The 25,009-nt window shown below is 51.7% G+C and overlaps 1 protein-coding gene across 1 annotated transcript in view; it reads left to right on the top strand.

The window, feature by feature from the left end:
- Positions 1–25,009, top strand: part of CACNA2D2 (calcium voltage-gated channel auxiliary subunit alpha2delta 2) — a 183,769-nt gene that overhangs the window by 117,840 nt on the left and 40,920 nt on the right. The window contains exon 3 of the mRNA XM_057367985.1: positions 24,909–24,968. Coding sequence (XP_057223968.1) covers positions 24,909–24,968 — 60 coding nt within the window. The remainder of the gene's footprint in view (positions 1–24,908; positions 24,969–25,009) is intronic.

Here is a 25,009-nt window from a genome sequence, read left to right as displayed (position 1 = left end):
TTGTCTCCACTGCTCGTGGCCAGCAAAATGCATGACATGACTCCAGCATTGTCCTGGATGCTGCTGGGCTGTGGCAGGCAGGGMTCCCAGTGCCAGCCACTCCCTGCCATCCTGTGCCAGGTCACCCTCCAGATCACCTCCAGTGCCAGGAGCACTCACTGGGACATTTCTCTGTGAGGTACAGATAACCTGCAGCCAGAACGTGGGTGGGTGTTGGTGGGAGGAAGCCACACTTGGTCCCCAGGGCTGAGCTGCCAGGGCTCCTGGCTTCAGTGACCAACCCCAGCAGCCTGGGCCATGCACTGCCCCTTGGGTGTATGGCTGAATTGCCATGTGGGACTGATGCCAACACCCTCCTGAGTGAGCTCAACCACAAGAGGAACTCCAGGGAGGTGTCTTGTTGAGGGACTAAAGCTTCCAGAGGAGGCACCTGCCCTGGGCACGGTTCTTGATTCAATTTCTCTGAATTGCTGAGCATTSCTCCTTTTTGTGATTATTATTTCAAGGTGGAGAAAAGGACCTGGTGTCTTTGGATTGTGTGTGTGCAGAGGYTCTTTTTTTAACCATCGGGTCCCTCTAGTTAGGCTGGGGAGAGCAGTTCAGGAGCTGCATTGCTCTGGGTGCCTCTGCCAGGAGCGAGCCGCCCTATTCCACATCCCTGTCTGCAGGAAGGACCTGTTTGGCTGTGCCCCAGCCCTCGTCACCTACACACCCTCCCCAGGCAGGCCCAGGAGGTGCGTGATCATCGCTGGTTACACCAGGCAGGATAAGCAGCTTGGCTCTGCTTAAGCTGGGAATCAATAGGGGATTAATTTGTATTAAACAGGCGCTGCAAAGGGAGGGTTCGCCCTTCTCCCCAAGGTGSTGTGGCTGCAGATGGGACACAGGGGCCTCTGCCAAATGCTTTGTACACKTCAGCGTTCAACACTCAGCCACCAGTGACCACCAGAAGCTGGTGAGAGGTGTTCTGGTGTCTAGGGAGAGCACTGGGCAGTGGGAGCACTGCCAGCACTGGGCTCCCACTGTTCCTGGAGCACAGAGAGACATCCAGGTCCTCTTTCACATGGCTCCACACAGAGCTCCCATTGGTGCTGTGCCTCGGGCACTGCTTTGTGTTTATGGGGTTTTTAAGGTGATTCCTGTCATCTGTTTTGCCTTTTGAAGCAYGAGCCAAATGTATTCCCACTGACACCAGCATGTTTCCATGGATGCCGTTGGGATGGTTTGTGCTCCTTTGTGCCAAGGGAGATGTCTGCACTGAGTTTGGTGGAAGTGTTTCCAGAGAGCAGGGTCACCGTGCCAGCACCTGCTGGGACTTGAGGCTGCATCCTGCTCCTCTGAAAATGAGTTTGAAAAGGGACTTCTTTGCTTTCCCTTTCCTAAAATCGTACTTTAGAGCTTATAAAAATGAAAAGCAGAATTGAGAGAGGTCATCACCAACTCATCCTCGTGGAAAGGCTCCCAGCAGGTGAGGTGATGGACACGGGAGGTTGTCCGGTCACCCCTGCAGCCTCCCCAGAGGTAGCCAACCACAAATGGAGAGCTGCTTAGGGCTGGCTGTGCTAGCCAGGGTTGTTGTCACCCAGCAGAAGGCACGCAGGTGACCTTGGCAGGGACACAGCCTGCCTGGTTGGCTGCACTGGCATCACTGCTCCCACCAGTGAGGTCCCTGGGGAGCAGCCTTGAAGAAGGCTCTGGTGCTTGTGGCTCAGGGTGTCATATCCCACAGGGACAGTGCCCTGAAGCTGTCCCATCTCAACAGAGAACTGGGAAACATGCACAGGGTTTGTCCMGCCTCCAGAACAGGGACAAGGATGGGTGCTGGGGCACTGCCTCCAGATCAGCTGCTGGGGAAAGTGAGCCGATAAGGGATTCAAGAAAGACTGGTTTGTGTGGGTATTATACTCAAAACAATAGTTTATTTGGAAGGAAATGAGACTRTGATAGTTCTTTTCTTTCCTGTGTYTTATGCTTGATCCTGTGTGTGCAGAACTAACCAGGTACTGCTCCCCTCTCCTTTTCATTTTGGTTTCCTTTCTCATGAAAGGAAAGGGAATAAAAATGTTATTTGGTTTTCTCTGAAAAACTTTTGACATTTTTCCCGTAGCTCTAATACCAGAGCTAACCTTTCCCTTGGGTTTTGTTGGAGGAAAGCGGTTGTATTGGATTCCTTGGTGTTACAGTTTTCCTCTCCCTAGTGCTTCTTCCCTTTGTCCATGTTATTTCTTCTCACTGTTTTTTTTTTTGTACCTTCTCTCTCCAGTAGCCATTCCTGATGGTGTTTGAACTATTTGGGCTTAGGCAGTGTCCTCTATCCCATGTCCTGCCTTGAGAATGTCCCAGCCCACCAGGCTGGGTTTTGGACAAGAGGGTGAGCAGGCACCATCTTCCCATATTCCCATGTTTAATGTTAAGTGGCAAGTGGGTCACCTTCAATAAAATGTGACACACATTTGAAAAATGCAGAACTGAAAGGGAAACACAACCTGAGTGATTGTGGGGTTTGGGTTCAGTTTTTYAAAGGCACCAGCTCGTTCTGCTTGCCTGTGTCTGGTGCTACATTGAGCTCCAGCTCAAACCACAGACCTACCACAGAGAAACTGCACACGTGTGAGCTCTCCCCTCCCTTCCTGCGTACATTGTCTCCTGGGGAAATGCTCCGTTTTARGAAGCAACTGGAAACGTTTCTAACAAATTATATAAAAATCAATAGACTCCCTGCTGAAGGGTCTGCCTCCTGCAGTGGAGAGGCAGGAGAAGGCATCTCGGTTCTCTGCTCCTGCAGCTCCTGCCTCGGCACGATCGTGGTTGACAACAGGTTACCCCGAGAGGAATGATAACAGCCTTGTGTTCCAGTTTATAAGGTAGCAATCAGATCAGGTCAGGTTTATGATCCACCTAGCTTATTACTATCTCCATTAGTAGCTGCTAGCAGATGTTGGGAGAGAAGGATTATTACTCTCGCAATGCATACTTAGCTGGCAGATTATTGAAATTTCTTTCTAATCCTAAGCAGTTACTTGGGAGGTATAAATCCTTGAGTGATAGCACTTATATTCCTCTGTACTTTGATCTTGGCTAGCATAACCGATGATACTCTGATTAATCTGATTTCTGTTCCCTAAAAAGGTATCGTGTCCCTGGTATCTTGAGGCATTGAGTTCAGGGAACTGTGCTTCTCATCGTCAGATCTGGACTTTGAAATAATCGAGCTCAGAGGTACCTTCTCTCTTAAGTGGGGATTTATACTMCCTTGTCCTTTGAAATTCATTTCTTCCTTTAAGTGAATCAAATCCCCTCAGTGTTTTCAGTTTGCCACAGCACAAGTTCCTCCTGTGCTGTTCCCTGSCCCACATCTGCCTTGTCCCCCTGTTTGGCACAGCAGAACCACGTGTGGTGTCACAGATGAGGRACACACTGATTCATAGACCTGCTGTTAATATGACAGTTTTATTTTCCTCTCCTGTCTGAGAACAAGCAAGAATCCCTGGACCATCACTTGCACTGAGGTGTTTATGCCTCCATCTCTCTCTCAGATGGTTGGGGTTAATTTTGGGGCTGCATCACTGTGCCTGATGGGCCCTAATTCTTGTTCTCCAGCGGYACCTTGGATGTGCCTGCCCTGGATTTCCTCTGTCTACATGCTGTTGAATTCCTGGAATGAGCTGGCTCCTTCCAAAGCCACTTTCACACATATCTAGTCCTACCTGATATTTTTCTCTCCCTGCCTTCTTCTCACTGCATATGTTTTACCCACTTAGGATGTTCCCCTGTTCTGTCCTACAGCCTGCATTTTGATCCCTGTGCMTTGGAAGACATCCTTCTCCTTCACCTTCTGCCCTTTCCCTCCTCTCTGTTTCTGCTTCTCAGGAATGACCAGGCTCAGCTGAAATCTGTAGCACAGAAGAGTGTGCTTGACATTTGTTTGCTTTTTAGAAGGTGAAGTGGCCCCTGCATCTGAGCAGGGCTTTATAAACCTGCGAGTTCCATCCAAGGAACTGAACAAATGCACCTTTAAAAATCCTTGGAAAAAAGGCTTTACCATGTGTTTTCTCAAGTCAAATATCCACCCTCCCCTGCACTCAGACATTTTTTCTCCTTTCCTCCCACCTGAACTGCAAAAAATGAGGACACGATGGGAAAGGTTGCAATGGATGGCAGTGGTTCTCCAGACCGCAGGCTTGGCATGTCTCAGCCCTGCCAGGGTGTTTGAAGGGAAGACAAATCCTGATCTCATAGCACCTCGTGCAAACACGGTGGGGTAACCCTGGCTCCCTCCTCGGCACCGGCTGGCGCTGGCTCAGGGTCTGGTGCCTGGCATCATGCTTCCAGAGGGAGGCAAAAGGAAAGGCAGAAGGACCGAAAAGAGGATTGAAACAAGGGTCCATTTGCAGATAATACAAACAGAGGTTGTTGGGTTTTTTTAGGTTTTTTTTTTTTTTTTTCTGGAGAAGATGAACATAAAACCTGGTAACAGCCTTCAAATATGTAAAAGCCTGCAGATGCTGGGCAGGAGGCAGTGATGAATCCTTCCTCCTTCCCTACACCTGCATAATTTTCAAATTCCTTGGTGAGGATCATTCCTTGTGATCATGCCCTCTGCTGCAGATTGTGTCTGTCCCTGTGTAGTGTGAGAGGTTTCCCTCTGCCCCCCACTGCTCTGTGGCTGCAGGAGCCGTGTCATGCAGAGAGGCTCAGCTCAGAGATCCCAAAGGTTTAGCAACCCCGACTCAAACACCAGATCGAATTGTATTTATCCCATATCTCGTGATTTTGAAGCTCCAGATGAGAGGAGTGTGAAGGGTCTATGGATTGTGCTSCGGGGGGAGCTCGTGTGTGCAGTGGTCACACTGACAGCAGGGTGGCTCAGTGCTCTTGCCTTGCTCTGAGTTCAGTGCTGGTGCCACGCTGCTCACACCAAAGTGCTGCCCTCTAAGCCAAGGATGTCCCCAAGGCTCCTCTCTAGGCAGGGTCACAGCAGCAACTGCTGCAATGTGCTTCAACCCTAACATGGGACATGCACGTGTCCTTAGGGGCAGTGTTGAATCAGCACCTCCATATTTCTTACTCTGCTGTAAACTCGTAGAAAGCTGGTGATATCTTGAGCTGGAAATTTCTTCTGGCTCCAGCATTTCAGATGTTTGTGCACRGAATGACAAACAGCCGAGGCTGCCCTGCAGCCGGTTCAGCAGGGACAGCAATAGGATGCAGTACCTGCAGTGGTCAGGTGGGATCTGAATGCTTTCCTTCTGCTTCACCACTGCCCAGCTCAGCCTTCAGCAGGGACACATCTGCAGCACTTATTTATATATTTCCCCTCCTCTCGCTCCTCAGAGAAATCAATTCCATTCCCCAAACAATGGCAAAGGCCTTGAGGAGATATTGATCTGTGGCAGAGCCGGAGAAAGGAGCATTTGTGACACAGAGATGTTCTTTTGTAAGTAAAAGATAATTACCTGATCATGGGGACACTTGCTGAATAGGATGACATTAAATAGGCATCAGGGTGAAGGGTACCAGGGCCTCGGAATGAAGCACTGGAATAGTGCTGTCCTCCCTGTCAGCTCCAGCTCCTCCTCCCTGCTTCCCTCTGCCATCCCTCCTGCTCCCCACCCCAGCCCTCCTTTTGTCCCCCCACTCCTTCCACTCTCATCTTTCTGTCCTTCCCCCTTGGTTCCTGATTTTCCTGTCTCATCCAAATAAATACCCTATAACACTGCCCTAAATGCAGCCCCTCTTGGCTGGCTGGGGCTCCCAGCTGCATCAGGGATGCACCCAGAGCAAGTGGGTTCCTGGCCCCCAAACCAGGGCAGCAGAAGGGGCTGCTCTCCTTGCCTTGGTTTTGCTGGTACTTCCAAACCCTGGTTTATTTATTGCAGACCTCTGCAGCAGTACTGAGCTCTGCAGTAATAAGCTCCATGGTGATTTTAGTAGTTTTGAGGAAAGGGGCCTTGTTTGAGGCAGGGGATGTCCCCTGCTCTGAAGTTTCAGCAAACAGGAATGGGACAGAGGCGACTGCTGCACCACCTGGAGCCCAGATCCTGGCTGGTACTGGCTCAGGAGCTGATGGTGGTCTCTCATGTTGGTTGTAGCATGTGTGCTCAGACCACTTGATGGCTGGTGGGTGTGGGGCTCATTGCTGTGTGGGTGGGGTTAAAATCAGGGCTGGGTGTACTGAGATGGTCAGTAATTCCTAGAGCAAGAGCAGAGTGATGCTTGGSAGCCTTGTTTCCATCTGTGCTCCTCCTGGGATCTCATGGGAGGCTTTTCCTGCTGGAGCAATGCCTGACACTGCCATGACTGATGGTCCAGTTTGGCTCATGGAAGAGCCACAGTGGATTTGCTGCCTGGGCTCTCCGAGGCATCCCTGTCAGCTGCCAACTCCAGGGTACACAGTCCCAAAGCACCAAGGGCCTTGACACAAGGTGCATTCCCAGATATCACATTGTCAGGCAGCTCTTCTGCCTGAACTCAGTGTTGTGGGCACTGGAAGCACATGGGGATGTTGGGTCACAGGGCTGGATGATGATGTGATTCACTGATGACTGGGAGAGCCGCTGCCAACTGCATCTCAGGAACTGGCACAGCTCAATGTATTGAAAAAACTCCCCAACTCAAAATACTACACCGTAAAATCTCCATTTTTATTCACACCAACACTGGTTGTATTCTCTTAATTACCCACTGTTATACTAGAAATAGTTTACAGTGTACTTTGCAGGATTGATGTAAGAGGAATGACCACTGAGTCATGGGCTCTGCAGGTCCAGGAAGAAGGASAGAGGGTCCCATCCTGTGTGGGACATTGAGAACTGTGTGTCCCATCAGCCATCACTGACTCACTGTGTCTCATCCAGACRGTTCACAAAATCTGACACTGCAGCCTGAATAGGTCTGCCAGGTCTGTGCTCCTGCACTCCTGAAAAACCCAGAGAGATGTATCACTACCCATCTGTGTGGGCAAGTGAGCCTGGGTGCCCTGGTTGTGGAGGTTTCTCTTAATTCCAGAACATTTCCAAACCTCTCTCTCCAGCACTTTGGTTCCTCTAACACCTCCTGCCTGTTCTCAGCATGGAGTTGAAGATAACTGAGTGCTTTCCTTTGCTCCAAGGGTGAAAGGGTTCTGCTATCCGAGGGTGTGAGCTGATAACAGCCACAGCTACCTGCAGTCCTCCCCTTCAGCAGGAATGGAGCTGGCATCCCTGGCTGGCACTGCTGCTATTGCTGCCTGATTCCCCGCACCTTTGGGGTTTGCACCTTTGGATCCTGTYAGGGAGCTGCAGGGCTGAACAGGGTGCTGTGATTTCCATGCCTCAGTCAGCTCCCTGGAGCAGCCCCATGTCTGGGTGTTATTAAATGTCTCAGAGTTATTCCCTGCCATCACCAGGCGAGAGCCAGCTTCACAGCCTGACCAGCACCGTGCAAAGACACCAGAGTAGGGCACCTTGTGCCTTTAAARTCAAAAATAATAATAACAACACTAAAAATCCCATTTCCATTATTGAATAAAAGACCAACAATTTTTTTAAAGACCTCTTTTAAATATTGTTCCTGTGTTTCCAGCTGTTCAAATCTTCTGTATTTAGTTATCGTAACAACAAAGTGCCACGTCTGATTTGAGCAGCAGGGAGGCAGCACCATTATTCAGGAGGATTTTAAGCAGTTGGGTTTTCTTCCTCGCAGTGGTGCTCTCTCGCCTGTTAGAAGTCCCTTTGTTGCCTGGGCACCTCTGGCCGTGGTGGCGGGGATGGCACCGTGTGGTGGCAGATGGCTCTGCCAGCGCTTGGCCAGCGGGTGCCGGGCAGGGCAGGGGGCTGCGGGCAGGGCACAGCAGCTCTCCACTCCTGCTGGGATTTCTCGCTCTTCAGAGTTCATGGGGAGAAGGGAAACGGGGTGAACGAGAGCTCGGGTGCAGCTGCAGACAGCACAGGGCTGTCGAGGGGGTGCTGTTGGCTGAGCTGGGCCAGGAGGAGCTGGGGATGCTGCGGGCAGGRGCTGGCAGGGCAGGAGGGGCTGTGCTGTGACAGCAGTCTGGCTGGACTGTAGAATCGATTAGGCTGGGGAAGAGCTCTAAGATCAGAGTCCAAACTCTAACCTGACCCCCAGCATGTTCACCACTAAACCATGTCCCCAAGTGCCACATCTACTGTTTGTTAAATCCTTCCAGAGATGGTAGCACAACCACTTCCCTGGGCAGCCAGTGTTTAACAACCCTTTCAGTGCAGAACTTTTTCTTATATTCAGTCTAAACCTGCCTGACACACCTTGAGGCCATTTACTCTTGTCTTATTGCTTGTTTTTTTGGGCAAGAACACCAACAGGTGCTTGTCTAGAACTTTCTTTCAGGTAGTTGTAGAGAGTGAGAAAGTCTTCCCTGAGCCTCCTTTTCTCCAGGCTGAGCCTCCCCAGCTCCCTCAGCTACTCCTCATAGGATTTGTCCACCCTTCCCCAGATCCATTCCCTTCTCTGACCATGATCCAGCCCCTCAATGTCTTTCTTGTCATCAGGAGCCCAAAAGTGAGCCCAGGATTCAAGGTGTGGTCTCACAAGTGCCCAGTATAGGGGRCAGTCAYTGCCCTGGTGCTGCTGACCACACTGTTGCTGATCCAAGCCAGTTGCCACTGGCCTTCTTGCCCACCTGGGCTTGTGTTCAGCYRCTGTTGACCAGCAGCCCCAGTCCTTTTCCACTGGGCAGCTTTCCAGCCACTGCCTGASCTGGCTGCAGCGGTACCACAGCAAGGCAGCGTGCACAGGGTGAGCATCCTGGAGGTGGGGTCCCTGAGCTGGCTGCTTGAGCTGGATGAATGACSTTACACAGGGGACATGGAGACCTGTAGCTTGGTCCTATTTTGGGGAACAAAAAGTCCTTTTTTGCAGGTGGCAGTGGGGTGCAGCCGGGTAATGTGGGATGGGGTCTGGCAGCCTCCCTGCCGCAGTTGGGGTCACCTCGGTCAGGGGATCAGCARTCCTTGTAGGTGACATGATCGCTGAGAACTTGGTTTTGTCACCCCACATTGGTGGGGGTGGAGAAGAGGGTGGAGGCACCTGGTGTKGGACACTGCGGCAGAGCCTGGGAGGCTGGAGACACAGGAGCAGGCTGAGGACAAGGACACGGCAGGTTTCCTTCCTATCGAAAAATGCTATTTTGGTACCATCTCCCCAAGGTGGGGASGTTGGCAGAGATGTGCAAAAGCGTGCAAAGATTCTCAGAAACATCTTGGATGGCCTTGATCAGAGACAAACTGCTACTGTGCAGCCTCTGGGGACCACGGGGCGGGTGAGCCCGGTGGGAAGGACACACGGTGTCCATGGGACAGCCAGCGAGGGCAGGGCCCTCAGAGGAGCTGGCACGAGTGGCACAAGGTCACAGTGTCTGGCACAAGGTCACAGTGTCTGGCACAAGGTCAGCAGGTGTCTTGCAGTGACCTGGCCCCTCACCCATCGCATTTTGGGTGCTGAACCCCACGAAAGCTCTGTGAACAGGAGTGACCACATTGTCCCTGGGCTCCTCACCACCGCGCTGTGTTCCCCAAAAGGTTACCTCCAACCAGAGGCGCATTGTGGGTAATGAGATGCAAATTGATAGCAAGACAATAAGACTGTCTTGTGAGCCCTTCGACAGGGGCCAGTGTTTAAAAGTCAGCCTGATTGCCTCGCTGGCAATTTGCATAGCATTAACCAGGGAGATTTTCTTTTTAAACTTGAACTTTTTTTTTTTCTAGAGGTCACCTCAAAGTAATTACAGCTCTGGCAGTCGCTTCATGAAAGAGARCTCTGTGGTTGTGGCTGGACTGTGAGGAGGACACTTACCCAGCATGGGGAGTGGGGACACGTGTCCACGGGAACTGGGATGGGTTTTAGTGTATGCACTGAGATAGTTTGGTGCTGGGAGACACCAGGGCTCGAGTCCCAGCACATGAAAGGGATCAGTCCCTTCTGTTGTTATCTCCAGTGCAGGTACAACCCCTCCTGGGTTTCACCTGTTTTGCTGAGCTGGAAGGGGATAGAGTGACCCCACTGCCCTCTTGGGATGCTGGGGTGAGGCAGGTTGGGGAGTCAAGCCCTGGAGTGTTTGCACCTTCTCTTCTCCGCCGTTTAGTTCAAGTGGCAATTTCAAGCTTTTCTCTTTGAAGTCATGGTAAAAATTACTGGAGACCTCAGCCAAGGAGTTTTACAGGAGAGTGGCATCAGATTGCTGGGGTCACTGTGGCTGCTCTGTTCTGACCTGGGCCGTTTGCTTTGACAAAATTCTTTGGATTTGAAGTAGGCAGGTGTCCCTTATTCTCACAATTGGACAAGATGATTACCTCAGGTCACTTCCACCTGAACTGTTCTGTTCTCTTCCACTCTACTTTTCTGTTGTTCTGGTTTTCAGCAGGTTGATTGCTTAGCACAGATCTTTGCGAGCCATTTGGTTTGACCAGGGTGAGGAGCAGTGCTTTCCCTGGCAGCTCTGCCAGTGCTCCTGAGGAGCAGCCTGGAGCAGGGAGCAGCGTGGAGGGAYACAGGGACACTTCCCTGTCCTCCCAGCAGAGTGTCTGCCCAGCCTGTGCGCTGGTGTGAGGATCTTCAGCTCCACCACGACAAACACAGAGCCAGGCAGTGCTGTGACAGAGCACCTCTCGTTMTCGAGGTGTCTTCAAGACACAAAGCACGTGCTCTGTGCTCAGCCATCCCATGGACATGGCGTGGTCGCTGCAGATGGTGTCTGTCGGCTGTGGCCGTGGTGGATGGGCTCTGCCATCGGCTGTGCYGCGCTGTGAGCGGTCCCTGCAGCAGCACATCCCCGCCGTGGGCGGCAGCGCGGCGGGGCGGCGATGGCTTTGAAGAGCCAGCTGGACAATTTTATCACCATTAATATCATTTGTAGTTATGCAGGCCACGGCTATGATACAAATAATTAAATCTCATGCTTCACAGCATCAGCTGATCGCTTGCTGCAGTCAGGAGTGAATCTCCTACACAGAGCACACACGAGTGATTAACTCTGTTAGAGGGGTTGGTTTAGATCTCCTTCCTTTGGCTTATTCCTCAGTTTCCTTCTTCCTGGCTGCAGCTGTGAGGAAGTGACTGTGAGCTCAGCAGCAGGACATCCCTTTTCCCTCCTTCACAAAAGCCCTGCTGTTGTAGGATGATGGAGATGCTCAGAGGAGATGCCWTCCCTGTTCCTGCTGCCTGGTCTGCAGGGAAATCTGCCTGCTGGGGATATCCTCTGCCCCCACCCAGGGGCTTCAGGCCATGTGGTCATTTTCCTCCCACCTTCTGGAAGTGTTCAGATCCTAATCCTTGGGATCTTTCTCTCTGGGCTGCCCCAAAGCRCCAATCATGTCCTACCAAGCCAGTGTGTGGCCATAACCTCATCTCACAACATTCTTCAGCCTCCTCCTCCTCTTCGTCATCACCTGGAGAGGCTCCATGGTCCAGGCTGAAGCTAGCTGAATGAACAGACAAACATCATTTCCTTTCTCTGTAGCATCCTTTTACCCTGTTTTGTGCGGATTATCTGAGGTGCTTGGCCCAAGAGCAGAGCTCACTGCACTCCTCTGGGTTTGTCAGCAGCTCTCAGTGACCTTTGATGTCTTCTCCATTCCCTGAGCAGCCCCTTTCCAGGACAGCATCCCAGCCAAGCCTGGAAGGGTGAAGATCAGCAGTGTGATGGCACCAGTTATTGACCAACACTATCTTAGCAGGTCACTGTGGCACTGTTCCTTCTCAGCTGGGAGCGGCAGAGTTGTTCCTATGACTATGTGCCTCGTCAAGGGAATCAGGGTGGGGAAACTGAACAGAGAATATTTTTATATTTTTCCTTCTAATTTTTTTTCCTCTTTCCCTCCTTTTTTTTTTTCCATTCCTAAAGATTGAGTATAATCAGAGCTAATCAGAAAATTATGAGCTGTCTGATTGCTGATTAGATTCCTAATGTTAATATAGTCAAGAAGCCTCTCTTAGTGTTGTATTTTAAGGGAAGTGTAAAAATAACATCTTAGAAGGAGCAAACCAGAGCTGCTGGAGCAGCAGGAAACCCAGCACTGGCAAAGGAGAGCAGGGTTTCACCGCTGGCAGAATTCAGGCCAGCAGAGAGGTAAGGGACAGGACCTACTCGAACTGTGTCCAGGTGTGAGGGGGCTGTAGAGCCTGGGAGGAAGAGCATTAAACCAGCTCTTCCCACAGGTTAGTCCTTAAGCACACCCAAAGCTAGGAATTCTGCTGCTGTGCTCTGGAAGAAGGCATGTGACTTGCTTACTCGTTTCCCTTCCCAGCAAAGAGAATTTTCACAGATAATTTAGTTCATGCATCTCCCAGCATCATGGCCCACCTCACCTGCTGCTGAAGGCAAGGGACAGGTGATGGGGAAAGGGAGTCTGGGATGTGCTCAGCACCTCTGAGTAGGACCTGCAAAGGCTTGCTGATAGTGGTGGAACAATCCTTGGCCAAAAGGATTCCCAAAGGGCTCCCTCTGGAGTGCTGGTGAGCACAGAGAGGATGCTCCTGATCCTGGTGGGAGCTGGAGGGAAATCCTTGTCTGCTTGTGCTYGGCTGAGCCATTTTAAAAACCTACAGAACCTTCCAGAAGCAGATTTATCAAGGGAGACACTGCGTGCTGGAGGCCCAGGACTGAGGTTTTGCTGTTTTTTTGTATTTAAGTGCTGAGTGTCAGTCCACAGGGCTGATGCCTGGAGCAGTGCAGGGGAGCTGCCAGCCCTTTCCACCACTTTCCTCCACGGTCCCCGCCGGCAGCAGCTCAGCACTAACTCTGGGGCTGAATGCAGGTATTATGTTCTGGCACACCAATGTTCCTGTTAATAAGCTCCTCACCATTCACAGGGTGTTTTACTTTGATTCATCCCCACGGCAGTGCTGTATAATGGACTATATACTGTAATTGTCCCCCATTGTCACCACTTAATAACTTGGTATGATGTTATCACAGCCATTCACACGGGGTTTTTTTGCAAACTTTGATGAATAATATTTTGTTCTTAGTGAATTAAGGAAAACGGGGGAATGGTGAAAGGAGGCAGAAGTTGGACAGAAGTCTGCTCTAATTGCARAGTGGGCTTAATAATAGAAATGTCCATAGCGGCGTCCAGGCTGCTTTTGTTTCTGAGTCTCTGGGAACATCCGCTGGGCCACTCGGGATGGAGCTGCTATTAAATGCCATTTATTTTTTAAAACATCTTGATCAGCAGGAATTGGCTCTGTGCTTGGGGAGTKTATTTTGCTTTGCTTGCTGTTGACAAGCCCAAGCTCAGACACAGCAGATCCATCCATTTCCACAGGCAAGGATAAGGGGTGATGCTCATGGGGTGGGTGCAAGAGCCATGAAATGAGGAACAAGAGTGCAAATGTTGGTCACCTGCTCAGGCATGGCATGGCAACAGCCTCAATATCTACCTAAATATTTGGGGAGAACTTTGGGCCCAAGGTTGAGCAGCTGCAGGTAGAAGAGCTGTGCTGGACCTGGACAAGCATCTTCTCCACATCTGATCTCCCTGGCTGCCTCTCCCAGTTAAATGTGCCACATCCCATCAAGTATTTGTGRCTCCCAAGCATTTGTCAGCATCTCTGAATACTTACGGTTCCTGACTCGGTGTCTGGCAGGGGAAGGAAAAGTCCAGAAGAGATCAAACCCTGAATGTGATGAAAAGGAAGGTGGGGAGGAGGTTTCCTGGGCTGGAGTGCCCTGGGTGGGAGGCAGGGGAGGGCTTCTCAGCATCCACCAGGCAGCAGGTAGGGACCTAAATGAGTTTTTCCCTGTAACACATGTCCTGACCTTTTTTTAAAAATGAAATCTATTTTATTAATTTTTTCTTTTTATCAAATCCGTCCATGAAACATTAAAGATAYGACTGTGGAAAAGGTCAAGAAACGTGTAGTTGTTGAAAACTTGTTCCACTTGATGKCTTTTCCCTTAGGGAAGCTCTTCCACGCTTTCTCCTCCCCAACCTTGGTCTAGAAACAGAAAGTGTCAAGTTGCCTTGAATTTTGGGTTTAATAGAAACAGAAAAACATGGTCCTGGAGCAGGACAGAGGGAAGGGGATCTGCTGTGTCAGCCCAGCGTTGCCACAGGGAAAATCTGAGGTGGGAAGGATTTCTCCCCACAAACAGAGACCCCAAGGGAGAGTTGTAGGGTCTCCATCTGTGCCAGAGCCGTGGGCCTCAGGGAAGGGTGAGGCTTCTCAGGGGGTTGGTCTGACATATCTCAGACAGAATTRATACAGACCAAGCCCAAGAGATGTGTGTAGTGATAAGCTGTCCTGGTTTCAGGGCATGTGCTTTGAGTCSCTCTCCTTGCCTTGGGTGTCTCTATTCCCCATGGTAATGGAAGGAGCCATCCTACAGGAGAGGGAAGGGAGCCCCTTGTTACAGGGGCTTTATTTGCACCAGCACATTGTGGGCATCACATCTGCCAGGCAGGAGCCAGATCTTCAGTAGGCAATGACAGCTGCTCTCCTTGCAAAAGGACAAAGAGAAGAAAAGAAAGAAAGAAATTAGGATTGTAACACTCAGGAGATGATCTGTATTGAAATTCTTTGGGCAGACTATATTACAGTAATGTCAGAAGTCAGTGTAAGCCAGAAAATGGGGAGATGTGGGGTGAAGTAGAGTGGGCACATCAGACCCCAATTGCATCCATGGTGGCTGTTCTCTGCTGTTGGTTCCTTCTTTCACTGTAACTGAGGAAGCTGGGCCATGAATTGGGTTTGTCGGGCTGTGAAAATGCAGAGTCGAGCAACACAGAAATTTTAGGCTTCAGATACAAGAGAATAGTGAATGGAGGGCAAAAGGAAAGCAACGACCATCCTGCTCCATCAGCACAGCCAGGATTTGTCCTGTGGTGCATAAATATCAGTGTAGGGTTGGGGACTGAAGGCAAACACTGTGTGAGGATTTGGGGCTTTGAATAAGGAGGCACAGGAGTGGGAAGGCACATTGGGACACCTTGACAAAGAGCAGTGAGGCCTGAAGAGCTGGAGCTTTGAGCTTTGTCAAAGAGCACGAGGCTGAAGAGAGGGGGAGTGAGCATCCTGATCTCAAAAAGGGGTGTCCCAAAGGATGGAAATGGGTCCTGGCAGCCTGGAGGCTGCCTCTTGTCCCGTGGAAATGCCAGGGGGAGATGGATGAGTGCTGAGGTCAGTGTGAGCTGTCACATTGGGAACACCCATTGGGTGGCCTCCCTTCCACCTCTCTGAAACTTTCCCACCCCMCCTGGAGCCACAGGGGCTTCTTTACCATTTTTCTGTAACTTTGAGCAAAGCTGGTTCCAGCTATGGTCCTTGTTTTTAGAGCAAAACACCACTAAACCGTTATTTTTAAGATTTTTTGCACTGCAGTTTCTTTTTGTTACGGTGTTTAAAACTGGCAGTGCCAACTGCTCTGCCCATGTTTCTGTCACAGTGGCAGTGGGGTCTGAGTTACTGCTCAGTGTGTCTGACCCCTCTGAGACAGCACTGGGGGACATCACAAAGATGCCACTTGTGTTCCTGGAGGGTTTCAAGTGGGGAAGTTTTGGGTTTTTTCTCTCGGGGTTGGCTGGGGTCATGGGGTGGTGGTAYTTTGGGGCATCCCTGTGGGAATTTGTGCACTCTGGAAATCTGCCTTGGCATAAAAACTGACTGTCAGAGGAGCTCTGGCTGCGCTGGGATGTGCCACACGGAAATCCCCGCGCGGCAGCAGATAATAAACGAGGTGCTTTTTAAAGCTCACACATCACAGCGCAGCGAGAGGTGATGCCTTAAAATAAATCGATTGTAAGTGGTTTCCAGTGCAAACTTCCAACAGCCTCCGCTTGAATGAGAGGCAAAGAGCTAAAGGGGAGGATTTCAAAGGCACCAAAGGCTTCGTGCCCGTGGAGCAGGGAGTCACGGGCCTGCCAGGATRCCGGCTGCATTTTGGGTTTTCAGGGATGCCCTCCTGCATCTCACCAGAGCTTCTATGCTGTTGGCACCATGTGGAGAACTTCAGGGAAAGGAGAGCCACTCCTTGAACTTTTTCTCGTCTTCACATGGGACTTATTTCTCCAAAATACAGAAGGATAATGATAAGGAAGGATTTATTTTTTCCTTTGAACACTCTGGTTACTAAGACCTGGCCAGGCAAATTCCTGCTTCTCCTGCCCAAGTGACAAGCTGTATCACTTCCTTCTTTTTCCCTTTATTTTTAAAAACCCCCGTTCCTCCAAGTTCTAAGTAAAATTGATTTTTAAGTGCAACTRTCTCTTATAATTGCTGCTGAAACGCCTTGTGGTTATTGTAACGGATTTTGAACTGTGACAAGTCCTGTTTGATGATTGTAGCAGGAGGTCCACAGGAAATTTGAGTGTGGTTTAGGGAGCGCTGTTTGTTTGAATGTTTGGAGTTTATCTGGAGGAGAGGGGGCTGGAGCAGTGGGCTGAGATGGTGATTAACATGCTGACCCTCCCAACACTGCAGAATCTGAGCCTGCCCTGGGACCTCRTGCCAGAAGGGGCTTCACCCAAAATGCTTTGTGGGACCTTGTCCTCCCACTCACCCATCCATGGGAGCCACAGCGTGCTGGTAAGGGGGGAAAAGGAGATGGAAGGAGCCCAAGGCAGCACCGTCTCCTCCCCCACAGCTTGGTGAATCGCCTGCTGTCACATTTCCCAGTCTGACCTTCCAGCAAATGCATCTTGACCTGRATTTTTTCTGGTCATCTGAAACGTTGCTGTGCAGCAAGCAGCTGCTTGTCACCCAGCAGGAGAGTCCCCAAACCCTTCCAGTCACGGCAGAGCTCTGGCAGATGCACTGCCCTGTGCCAGGATGCTGTTTGTGCCCAGGAACTCACCTGCCCTGTCCCTGCCATGCTGCTGTCTCCAAGGCCAGGGCAGGACCCTGGAATTAACTGTCCCCTAAGAGCTTGCCAGGCTTTTAGCTTTGGTGCCTGGCAGCCRCTCTGGGCAGCAGCACTGCACTCACTGAGGGGCTCAGGTTGGGATGSGCAGCACTGACACTGCTGGAATATATCTGTGCCACCCACCAACCAAAAAACAACTCTGGAGCCRCATTTCTTGGGTGATTTGTCCCCATCACCCTTCTGGGATGCTGCTGACCTGTCTCAGCTCTTCAGCACCKCCTGGGAGGCAGCCATCAATATTCCAGCTTCACCCAAAAGATGCTTTTTTAGCTTGACAGCCAGAATTTTAGACTTTAACTGGTCTGACTACTGTGGAAGTGGTAGGAACTTTTATCAGGAACAGGCTGGGCTTTCCCCACCTTGTTCATTTTGTGAAATGGTGCTCCAGAAAAGAGCGACAGGTGTGAAATGAGCACCATTTAAAGTTGCTGGGCACGGACAGCTTGGAGAGCTGGAGGAATGCTCCTGCTTGGCTCTCCTCTGTGTGAACATTGGCATCTCAGAGCAAAGGTCACTGCTTCCCTCTCCACCAACTACAGAAGATGCAGAAGGCTACCATGACTGSAAGCAGTAAGGCAGAGGGGGTGGAGGAAGGTGATTTTTCTGATATCCTGAGCAGAGAAGGTAAGTGTGCCTGGTTTGGCTTCCCAAGGGACCACCTGCGTCCCGAAACCGGACAGCAGCACATTCCAGCAGGACTTGAGCRTGATGACATTTAGCAGTACAGTTTAAAGTCATCTCTAATGCAAGAGCAAAGTTTGCTGCCATATGTCCAGGGTGAAAGGCGGGAGGATGCGGGATGAGGCAATGCCAGTGTGGCCAAATGCTCCTTCTGCTGACTCCACTCAGAGGAAAGGGACAGTGAGGGAGGCCAAGCCTGCCTGCACCTGTTCCTGGCCTCTTTTCTCCATCCTGCATCCCACAGCTCTGTCTCACTGCTGACAGAGGCATGWTGGGGACAGATCCCGCACCCTGGTGCACACCCTTCCTGCCCTGGGTGGGATGGGGCAGGAGCCAAGGAGGGTCTGAGCAGCTGAGCTGACGTTTTGCTATTTTGGGTCCCCGGGGGCAAGTGTCCCCATGGATTCACAGTGCCCCTGCCCTCCTCCCTTCCTGGGTGAGGGAGCAGGGGCAGACTGCTCTCTGCTTGTGATTTTGGAATGCAAATGTCCACCCTCACAGAGGACAGGAACACCAGAGAATGTGGTAACAGAGAGAGGCTTTTCTGCAAAGGGAGAAGAGCTGAGGAGAGCACCAGGAATAGCTCGTGCCAGGACACCTGGTTCTCTTTTGCCCTTGGTGCTTTGCTGTTTGTGGGAAGTTAAGCTCTTCTGGCAACCTGAGCGATATTTTGGGGTGGGAGGAACACCCTGACCAGCAATGYTCTTCCTTTCCTCACCATCTCCACAAAGACATTGGTACCTCTCTCGTTGGGATGTTCTGCTCCTCTCTTCCCTGTGGTTGTGGGATGGTGGTGGTGTTTSCTCCTGGTAAAAATTGTGGYTCTGGAGAAGAAGAAGCAAGGGATGCTSACAGGAGAAGAAGAGCCATGTGCTGCCAGCCTGCAGAGCCAGGAGTTACTGGGATGCTCAGTTAATGACCGAAGCTGTGGCTTCAGGGCTCATCCCAGGGCCCCAGTGCCAGCTGCTGGCCATGCCCCTGTCCTGTCTGGGGTTTGCAGCAGCTCTGGCTCTGGCTGAGCTCCAGCTTTGCACTGTGAGCCCACTGCTGGCAGGACTGGCTCTGCAGAGGTGCCCCTGCTCCCTGCCCTGCCAGACCCCAGCAGGAGCACCAGCTGCTGCAGTGCTGAGGTCTGGGAGCTCTTGGAGGATTTACCACTTGCTCTTTGCCAGTCACTGGGGCTTTATCTGCCCTCCCACGAGCAGGAGAATGTTCACAGCCAGTGGAGGCTCCAGGCCCATCCTCCCTCGTGCACAGGCTGAATCCAGGTGCTGGAGAAGGAGAGATGGGCTCTCTCCATCCCTCTCCTTCCGCACAGCCAAGGGAGTTATTGACAAACAAGTTAGAGCTTTGAAAGAAAAATGCCGCAGCATATTTGCAGCTGCCTCCGTGATCAATACTCAGCCGTGGCTGAGCCTGCTGCCGACTGGATTTCAGATGACGGCTCTGGGGGTAATAAGAGCCCTGGGATCAACTGTCTYGGAGATTATTACAGGATGAGATGCTTCGCTGCTTTACAGTGTTTACTCAAGATTTATAKTCCCTGTGTGTACATAAGGGGGTTGTCGTCTTTTGTCGCTGGTTGATCATTTTCTGATGGTGGCGTGYGCGCTGTCGGTCGGGTTTGCTTAGGGGTGGATTCCGTGAATGGGAGAGGATGTGCAGGGATGAGAGGGAGAGCTGGGGTGGAGGCAGCTGGAGCTGGTGGCAAGAGGTGGGACTGTGAGAAGGGACCCTCTGTCCTGATGCATGCAGGCAGAAAGGATGGAGATGTGAGAAGCACATGGAATAGGCTTTTCCCTTTCCAGATGCTCTGCAGTGACAGGTGGGGCTTCAGGATGTGCCATCCCTGGAGGAGGCTGGTACCAAAGGAAAGGGCCTGTGCCATCCTCATTTCTTCAGTATGGAAGAGGAAGAGCTGCAAAACCAGCTCCTGGGGGATTTTCCTGCCCAGGGCTTGGGTTCCTTGGCTTTGTCGCTTGTGTTTGGTTTTCACCTTCTTGCCTTATCCTTTTACCACATTTCCCTGCCTTGGGAGGAGGGCTGGAAGGTGTGATGTTGTGTGGCACTCCAGCCTGGTAGCACAGAGCTRTTTGAATCTCCAGCGAAGGGAGTTAATGCGCCTCAGAGCCTCGGGGAGGGCGCTGCCATCAGGGTGATAAGAGCCTCGCTGAGGGAGTTAAATGAAGGCTTAGCAGGAGCGGCTCTCCCTCGGCAAACATCCCTGGGCACACACAGCTCTGCGTGACAGGCCATTGCTGGGTGGGAGAAGCCAGGAACACCATCCCAGAATGCCCACGGTGCATCCCCCAGCCTTGACACAGGCCTGGGGGGTTTGTGTGGAGGCTTGGACACAGGGGTGGCATTGCTGCTGTCACACAGGGCTGCTCAGTCTCCTTCTGCAGAGTATTTGCTGTAATCCCGTTTTATAAATCCAGCCTTGGTCTTTGGCCTCCCTGGGCTCTGCTCTGCTGCTTCCCAAGTTAAACCCACTGATCTGACTGAGGCAGGAGCAGCCAGGGCATGCTTATTGCCATGGTGGGGCTGGGAGRAGAGATTTAGTAAATCATTGGACCAGTTTCCTTTGGAGAGGGTCTGTGTGAAAATATCAGAGCAATGCAGGATGGCCCCAGGTGTGATGGGGGAGAAGGGGTGGCAAGGAGGAGGTGAGCTTCACCCCTGGGTGCCTGCTCCATCACAGACAATCCTCCTTTGTGCTGGCCCCTTGGGCAGAGGGGATGCCAGCAGCAGGGATGGTCCCCTCCACTGGTGAGGCTGTCGTGGTCCCTGCCCGTGCCAGCCCTGGTGCTCCGAGTGTTCCCCACCCCACACTSACAGCAGCTCCAGGGCCCCAGAAGGTGCTGGGGGTGAGCCCTCGTGGGTGAGCCTTGTGTGCTCGGGGTGGGTGAGTGAGCTTGKGGGATCGGGCTGAGGAGCGAGGCCCTGGAGCACAGCCAGGACAAGCAGCAGCCGTGAGTGTGGAGCTGCCATCCTGGGGCAGATGGATGTTCACCCCCTCATTGCCCCTTTCCTGTCCTGCACAGCTTTTGGGAGGCAGGGCATGTGCCCAGCTGTGCCACCTGTGCTGCCCCCTGCCCATGCTGAGTCTGTGGTGTCCCCGAGGCTCCTTAGTCCSGGGCGATTGGCTGTGCTGAGCAGGGAGCCCTGATGGATGTGCCCGGGTGAGCAGCGAGGCAGGAGCAGCTCCATGCGAATACAAACCAGGCTGGCCCACGATAAGCCCATGCAGCACCTTCCCCCTCACACACCCCGCTGTCGGCATCTCCAGACACCAATCCCTTGCAAATCTCCTGCTGGCCTTTCATGACCTTCAGAGTCATTTCAATTCAGTGTTTTCAGCCTCTAAATCTCCTGTCCTCAGCCCTGGGTTACTTCTGGGGAAAGARCTGTGCTCCTTAAAGCGCCAGGGCAGTCCCTGCACCACAGCCTGCTGAAAATGYGCAGCTATTTCACTCTCATGCTTTATTTTTGGTAATTCCTCCAATTTTTATTGTTGTTTGAACCCCACAATTGACAACCCCAGGTCTGAAATCTGGAGAGGTTTTTGTGGCTGCCTGCCCTGTACCGTGCTGGGCTCTCGGGTGCACTGCCTGCATCCCAGGCATCTCGCAGTCCCTGCACGCAGCACACCTTGAGCCGGTCTGATTGATCTGTAACACTTGAAAAATAATGGTTTAATCATTATTAAGGATTAGAAATAATCCTTGAGCTGTATCGATCACAATAACATTATTCATGATGAACTCATTTGGCATTAATGGGGACGACCTGCAGCAGCGTGAGGCTCCGGGCAGGCTCTGGGGAGCCGTCAGTGGGGTTTGCAGGAGCAGCACCAAACCCTGCCCTAAAAAACAATCCCAGGTCCTGCTGTCCCAAATTGCCCCCTTGGGGAGCCCGTTCTTATTGACACAGTTTTGGAGAGTCCTGAATCCAGCAATCACCCATCCTGCCTTTCATGAAAGGAAACAAAACCTTGAAATCAGAGAACCAAGTGTAACAAACACTCTGAAAAGGAGATACTACCAAATGCAATTTAAAAAAAAAAAAAAAAGGACTTTGGAAATGGAGTGACTACGACCAAACATACAGAGATGAAATGAGGTGCAGTGAAAAGGAGTGAAACTTGCCAAAATTAGACTTCCTGAAATCCTGAAATTAGAGATTGAAATGAAACTAATGGACCAGGGAAGAAATTGATGAAATGAAATGCTAAGAAAAAAAGAAAAAAGAGAGAATTCCAAAACAAAGTGAAAACCATAAAAGCCAATGGGATGACATGAAGTGCAGTGAAAGGGACCAAAGCTTGCCGAATTGATCCCCATTGAAATCACAAGATTTCGTTTCCTTTCATGAAACATCAGCAGCCTGTCTCTAGGAAGGAATTGGATGGGCTCCCTTTAGCACCAGTCAGGGATGTGACAGGATGGGATTCCTCCCATGGGAGCCCCCACATCGCTCTGATCTGCCCCTGCACAGGGATGGAGGTGAGCAGAGGATCCYTGTGGCAGAGGAGGAATGGCTGGCTGCCCCCTTGGCCTCTCTCTCCTCCCAGTCACCATCTTGATCGTGAGACCAAAATATCTTTAGCAAGGAAAAAATGCTGCAGAAGCAACACCTGGGGGTCTCTGGGGACAATTCTCCTGGGTGGATGTCCAGTGGTGGCCAGGAGCCAGCACACCAACCCGTCGTGAGCTCCCCCATCCTTGCAACATGCTATTTATCAAATAAGAACATCTGGATTTTTTTTAAACCTTTTTTTTTTAACCTTTTTTTTGACTTTGACAAATTGACATTTTCCAGAGGAAAAATATTTTCTGTCGAAGCGTCATTCCTGGGTGTAGCCGTCCCTTACTGCACCATTTGCAGCCCTCCAGGCACTTCACACAAGGCGATGAATAGTTAAAGATGTCCATAAATCTTAGCCCAGCCCATAATAAGCAAACACACTCTTATCAAGTATAGAAAAATGCATATTTCATCACCACCGCCTTAAATGCGACTCAGAATAAATGCTTGTCTTTAATCAGCCATCTCAGTATATAAACACAGCACAAAAGCTTGGGGGATGAGGTACAGAATTGGGCCRCGGATTTTCCAGGCAGCTCCTGGGGGCTGGGATGTGGCTGTGCAGGTGAAACCATGAAAATCTGCCCTGAAAATTCACAAATTTGGCTTCTCTGTCCAGCCAYGTGTTGTTTCCCATTCCCTTCCCTCTGCCACTGGAGCCATAAGRATTTTGCTTCCATGTTTAGCTGATAGCTGATCTTTCCCCTTGGATGCCAGCCACTGACAGCAAACACTTTGATTTGGAAATCAAGATTAAGAGAAAGAGAAAAGATTAAATAGGAAAGTTTCGACCAGTACGTGCCGAGATTACGCGGTGATGGATTCGTGTTTCCCTGCATCTGATAAGAACAAGCTGCATTCTCAGGCTGGGGAGGGCCAGATCTGTGATGTTTTTCACCTTGCTTTTGAGTGCCTCACRGAAATACAGCATCTGCTGCCATGGCCCTGCTCAAGCCACCCTGCCAAGGCTGGGGCTGCCACTCTCCTGCATGGGCAACAGGGACACCGTGGCATCTGGGGATTTCCTTTCCCCTGAGCATCCATTTGGAAAGGCTGAGACACTTTGCACCCCTGTGTGCTGATGGAATGCTGGAGAAACTGGTGACAGTGGGGACAGCAGCTGTGACCTGTGGCTGTGCCCAGGGCTTGTGTGTGTGCACGAGCTCTTACAAYCGGCCACTGTTCAGGCCCTGGGGAAATAATGTCCCAGCGATGTAGCTGGACTTCACTGCTGCCCCTGTGGGTTCCTGCCACATCCCTGATGAGCAGAGGAGTGCTTTTCATCCTGGGATTTGTGGTTCATGGCATGGAAATCATGTGTGCAGTAGCACCAAGGATTCTGTGTTTGCTATGTGTGTGGTGCTGCACAGGGGGTGATTTGGGGCTGGTGGTTAGCCCAAGATGTCACCCCATTGTCAGTGCTCCTTCCTCCTCCCAATTCAATGACTGGGCTCTCCTCTCTGTCCCCATGCTCAGGCTGCCAGTGTCACTTGCCTGAGCAGAGCACATCCATCCCCTTCCAGGGAAGTACATCTGCAGGGAAATGAGGAGCAGGTGAAGCAGGAGCCAGTGCTACAAGGCACATCTTTGCTTGCTATGGTTCTCAGTAACTCTCTAGGGAGCCCTCTGGGGCTGCACCAGCCTGGAAAGTCTCCTGGCCTGGAGCTGAGAGGTGGCAGTGTGTGTTCCCTGGGAGCCTGGTAAGGCTGATGGCTGGTGGGGAGCAGGCTGTGCAGAGTGCTGCAGGAGCAGACAGGAGCCCCGTGTCCCTGTGGGCAGGGACAGAGTCCAGCACCCAGGGGTCCGGGTGGCCCTCGGCTCTGCGGGCTGGCTCTGGGCTGGGACACTGGGCTGGGACACTGGGCTGTTTTCTGCTGGATTTTGGTGCTGTTGAGGTCGTACAGCCCTGGCAGGCAGCTCCCCGGGCGGCTGCCCACAAACCTGACTGCCTGGAGCAGATCAAGGGTTGGAGGGAAATGTGCTTGTTTTGCTCTTGGCTTTATTTGTTTAGTGATGCAGAGWGGATCCTGTGAAAAGCCTGGAGCTCTTGCCCTGTCTGTCCCCTTTGGTTCCCCAAAAGGCCAGATTGCAGCATCTTCCCGGCACTGCAGTACCCCAGGGGCTGCCCAGACTCCAGCCCTGCCCTGCTGCACCCTCTGTGCTGCTGAGGGCTTTCATGGATGAGCATCCAGTGAGGCTGTCCTGGTGCTGAGCATTGCCTCAACCTGCTTCTGGAAAAGTCTGGTCCCTCTGGTTACCCCACGGTGGGCGTGGACACATGCAGGGGTTAATCTAGGTGGGAACTCTGTGCACCTCTGGGCTCCAGCACTGGGGCATTTTGAGGGGAGTTTGAAGCATTTTTGAAGGGTCTGCCTTGCTCTGCACGGAGCTGGGGACTGTCAGTTTAGGGATTTGGGTTCAGCCTTTGCCCTGTACAACAAGAGCCTGCCCTSCTCCAGTGGGATGCTGACAGCTGCCAGGCTGCAGTGCCTCAGCCCTGGCTGAGTTCAAGGGGCAGTGGTTCCTCTGGAGATCCAGGAAAGGCAGGAGCAGGCAGGGAAACACTGACTCCCTGTTCCTGGAACACCTTTCCAGGGTGCTGCCTGCAGTCCCTCCTCCTGCCCCCTTGCCAGAGCTGCTGAGGAGTGGCAGGATGCTGCACAAACCCCCATGGGTTGCACCCACGGTCCTGGGCTGGTATGGGCAATGCCTGGATTCCCATTATTTTCCTAGGCTCATTTCTCCTCTCCCGCTTGCTTTGCAGAGACTTGCCAACGCAGCRGAGAAATTCCAGAAGGCTCATCACTGGCAGGACAACATCCGGGTAAGGCTCCGTGCACCCCAGCCGCTCCCACCCCTTCCCTC

This window comes from Malurus melanocephalus, unplaced genomic scaffold (assembly GCF_030028575.1).
Source record: "Malurus melanocephalus ecotype Western Australia unplaced genomic scaffold, MMel_1.1 scaffold_87, whole genome shotgun sequence".
Lineage (NCBI taxonomy): Eukaryota > Metazoa > Chordata > Aves > Passeriformes > Maluridae > Malurus > Malurus melanocephalus.
Note: the sequence above shows the minus strand (reverse complement) of the source record. Positions and strands in the feature narration are given on the sequence as shown.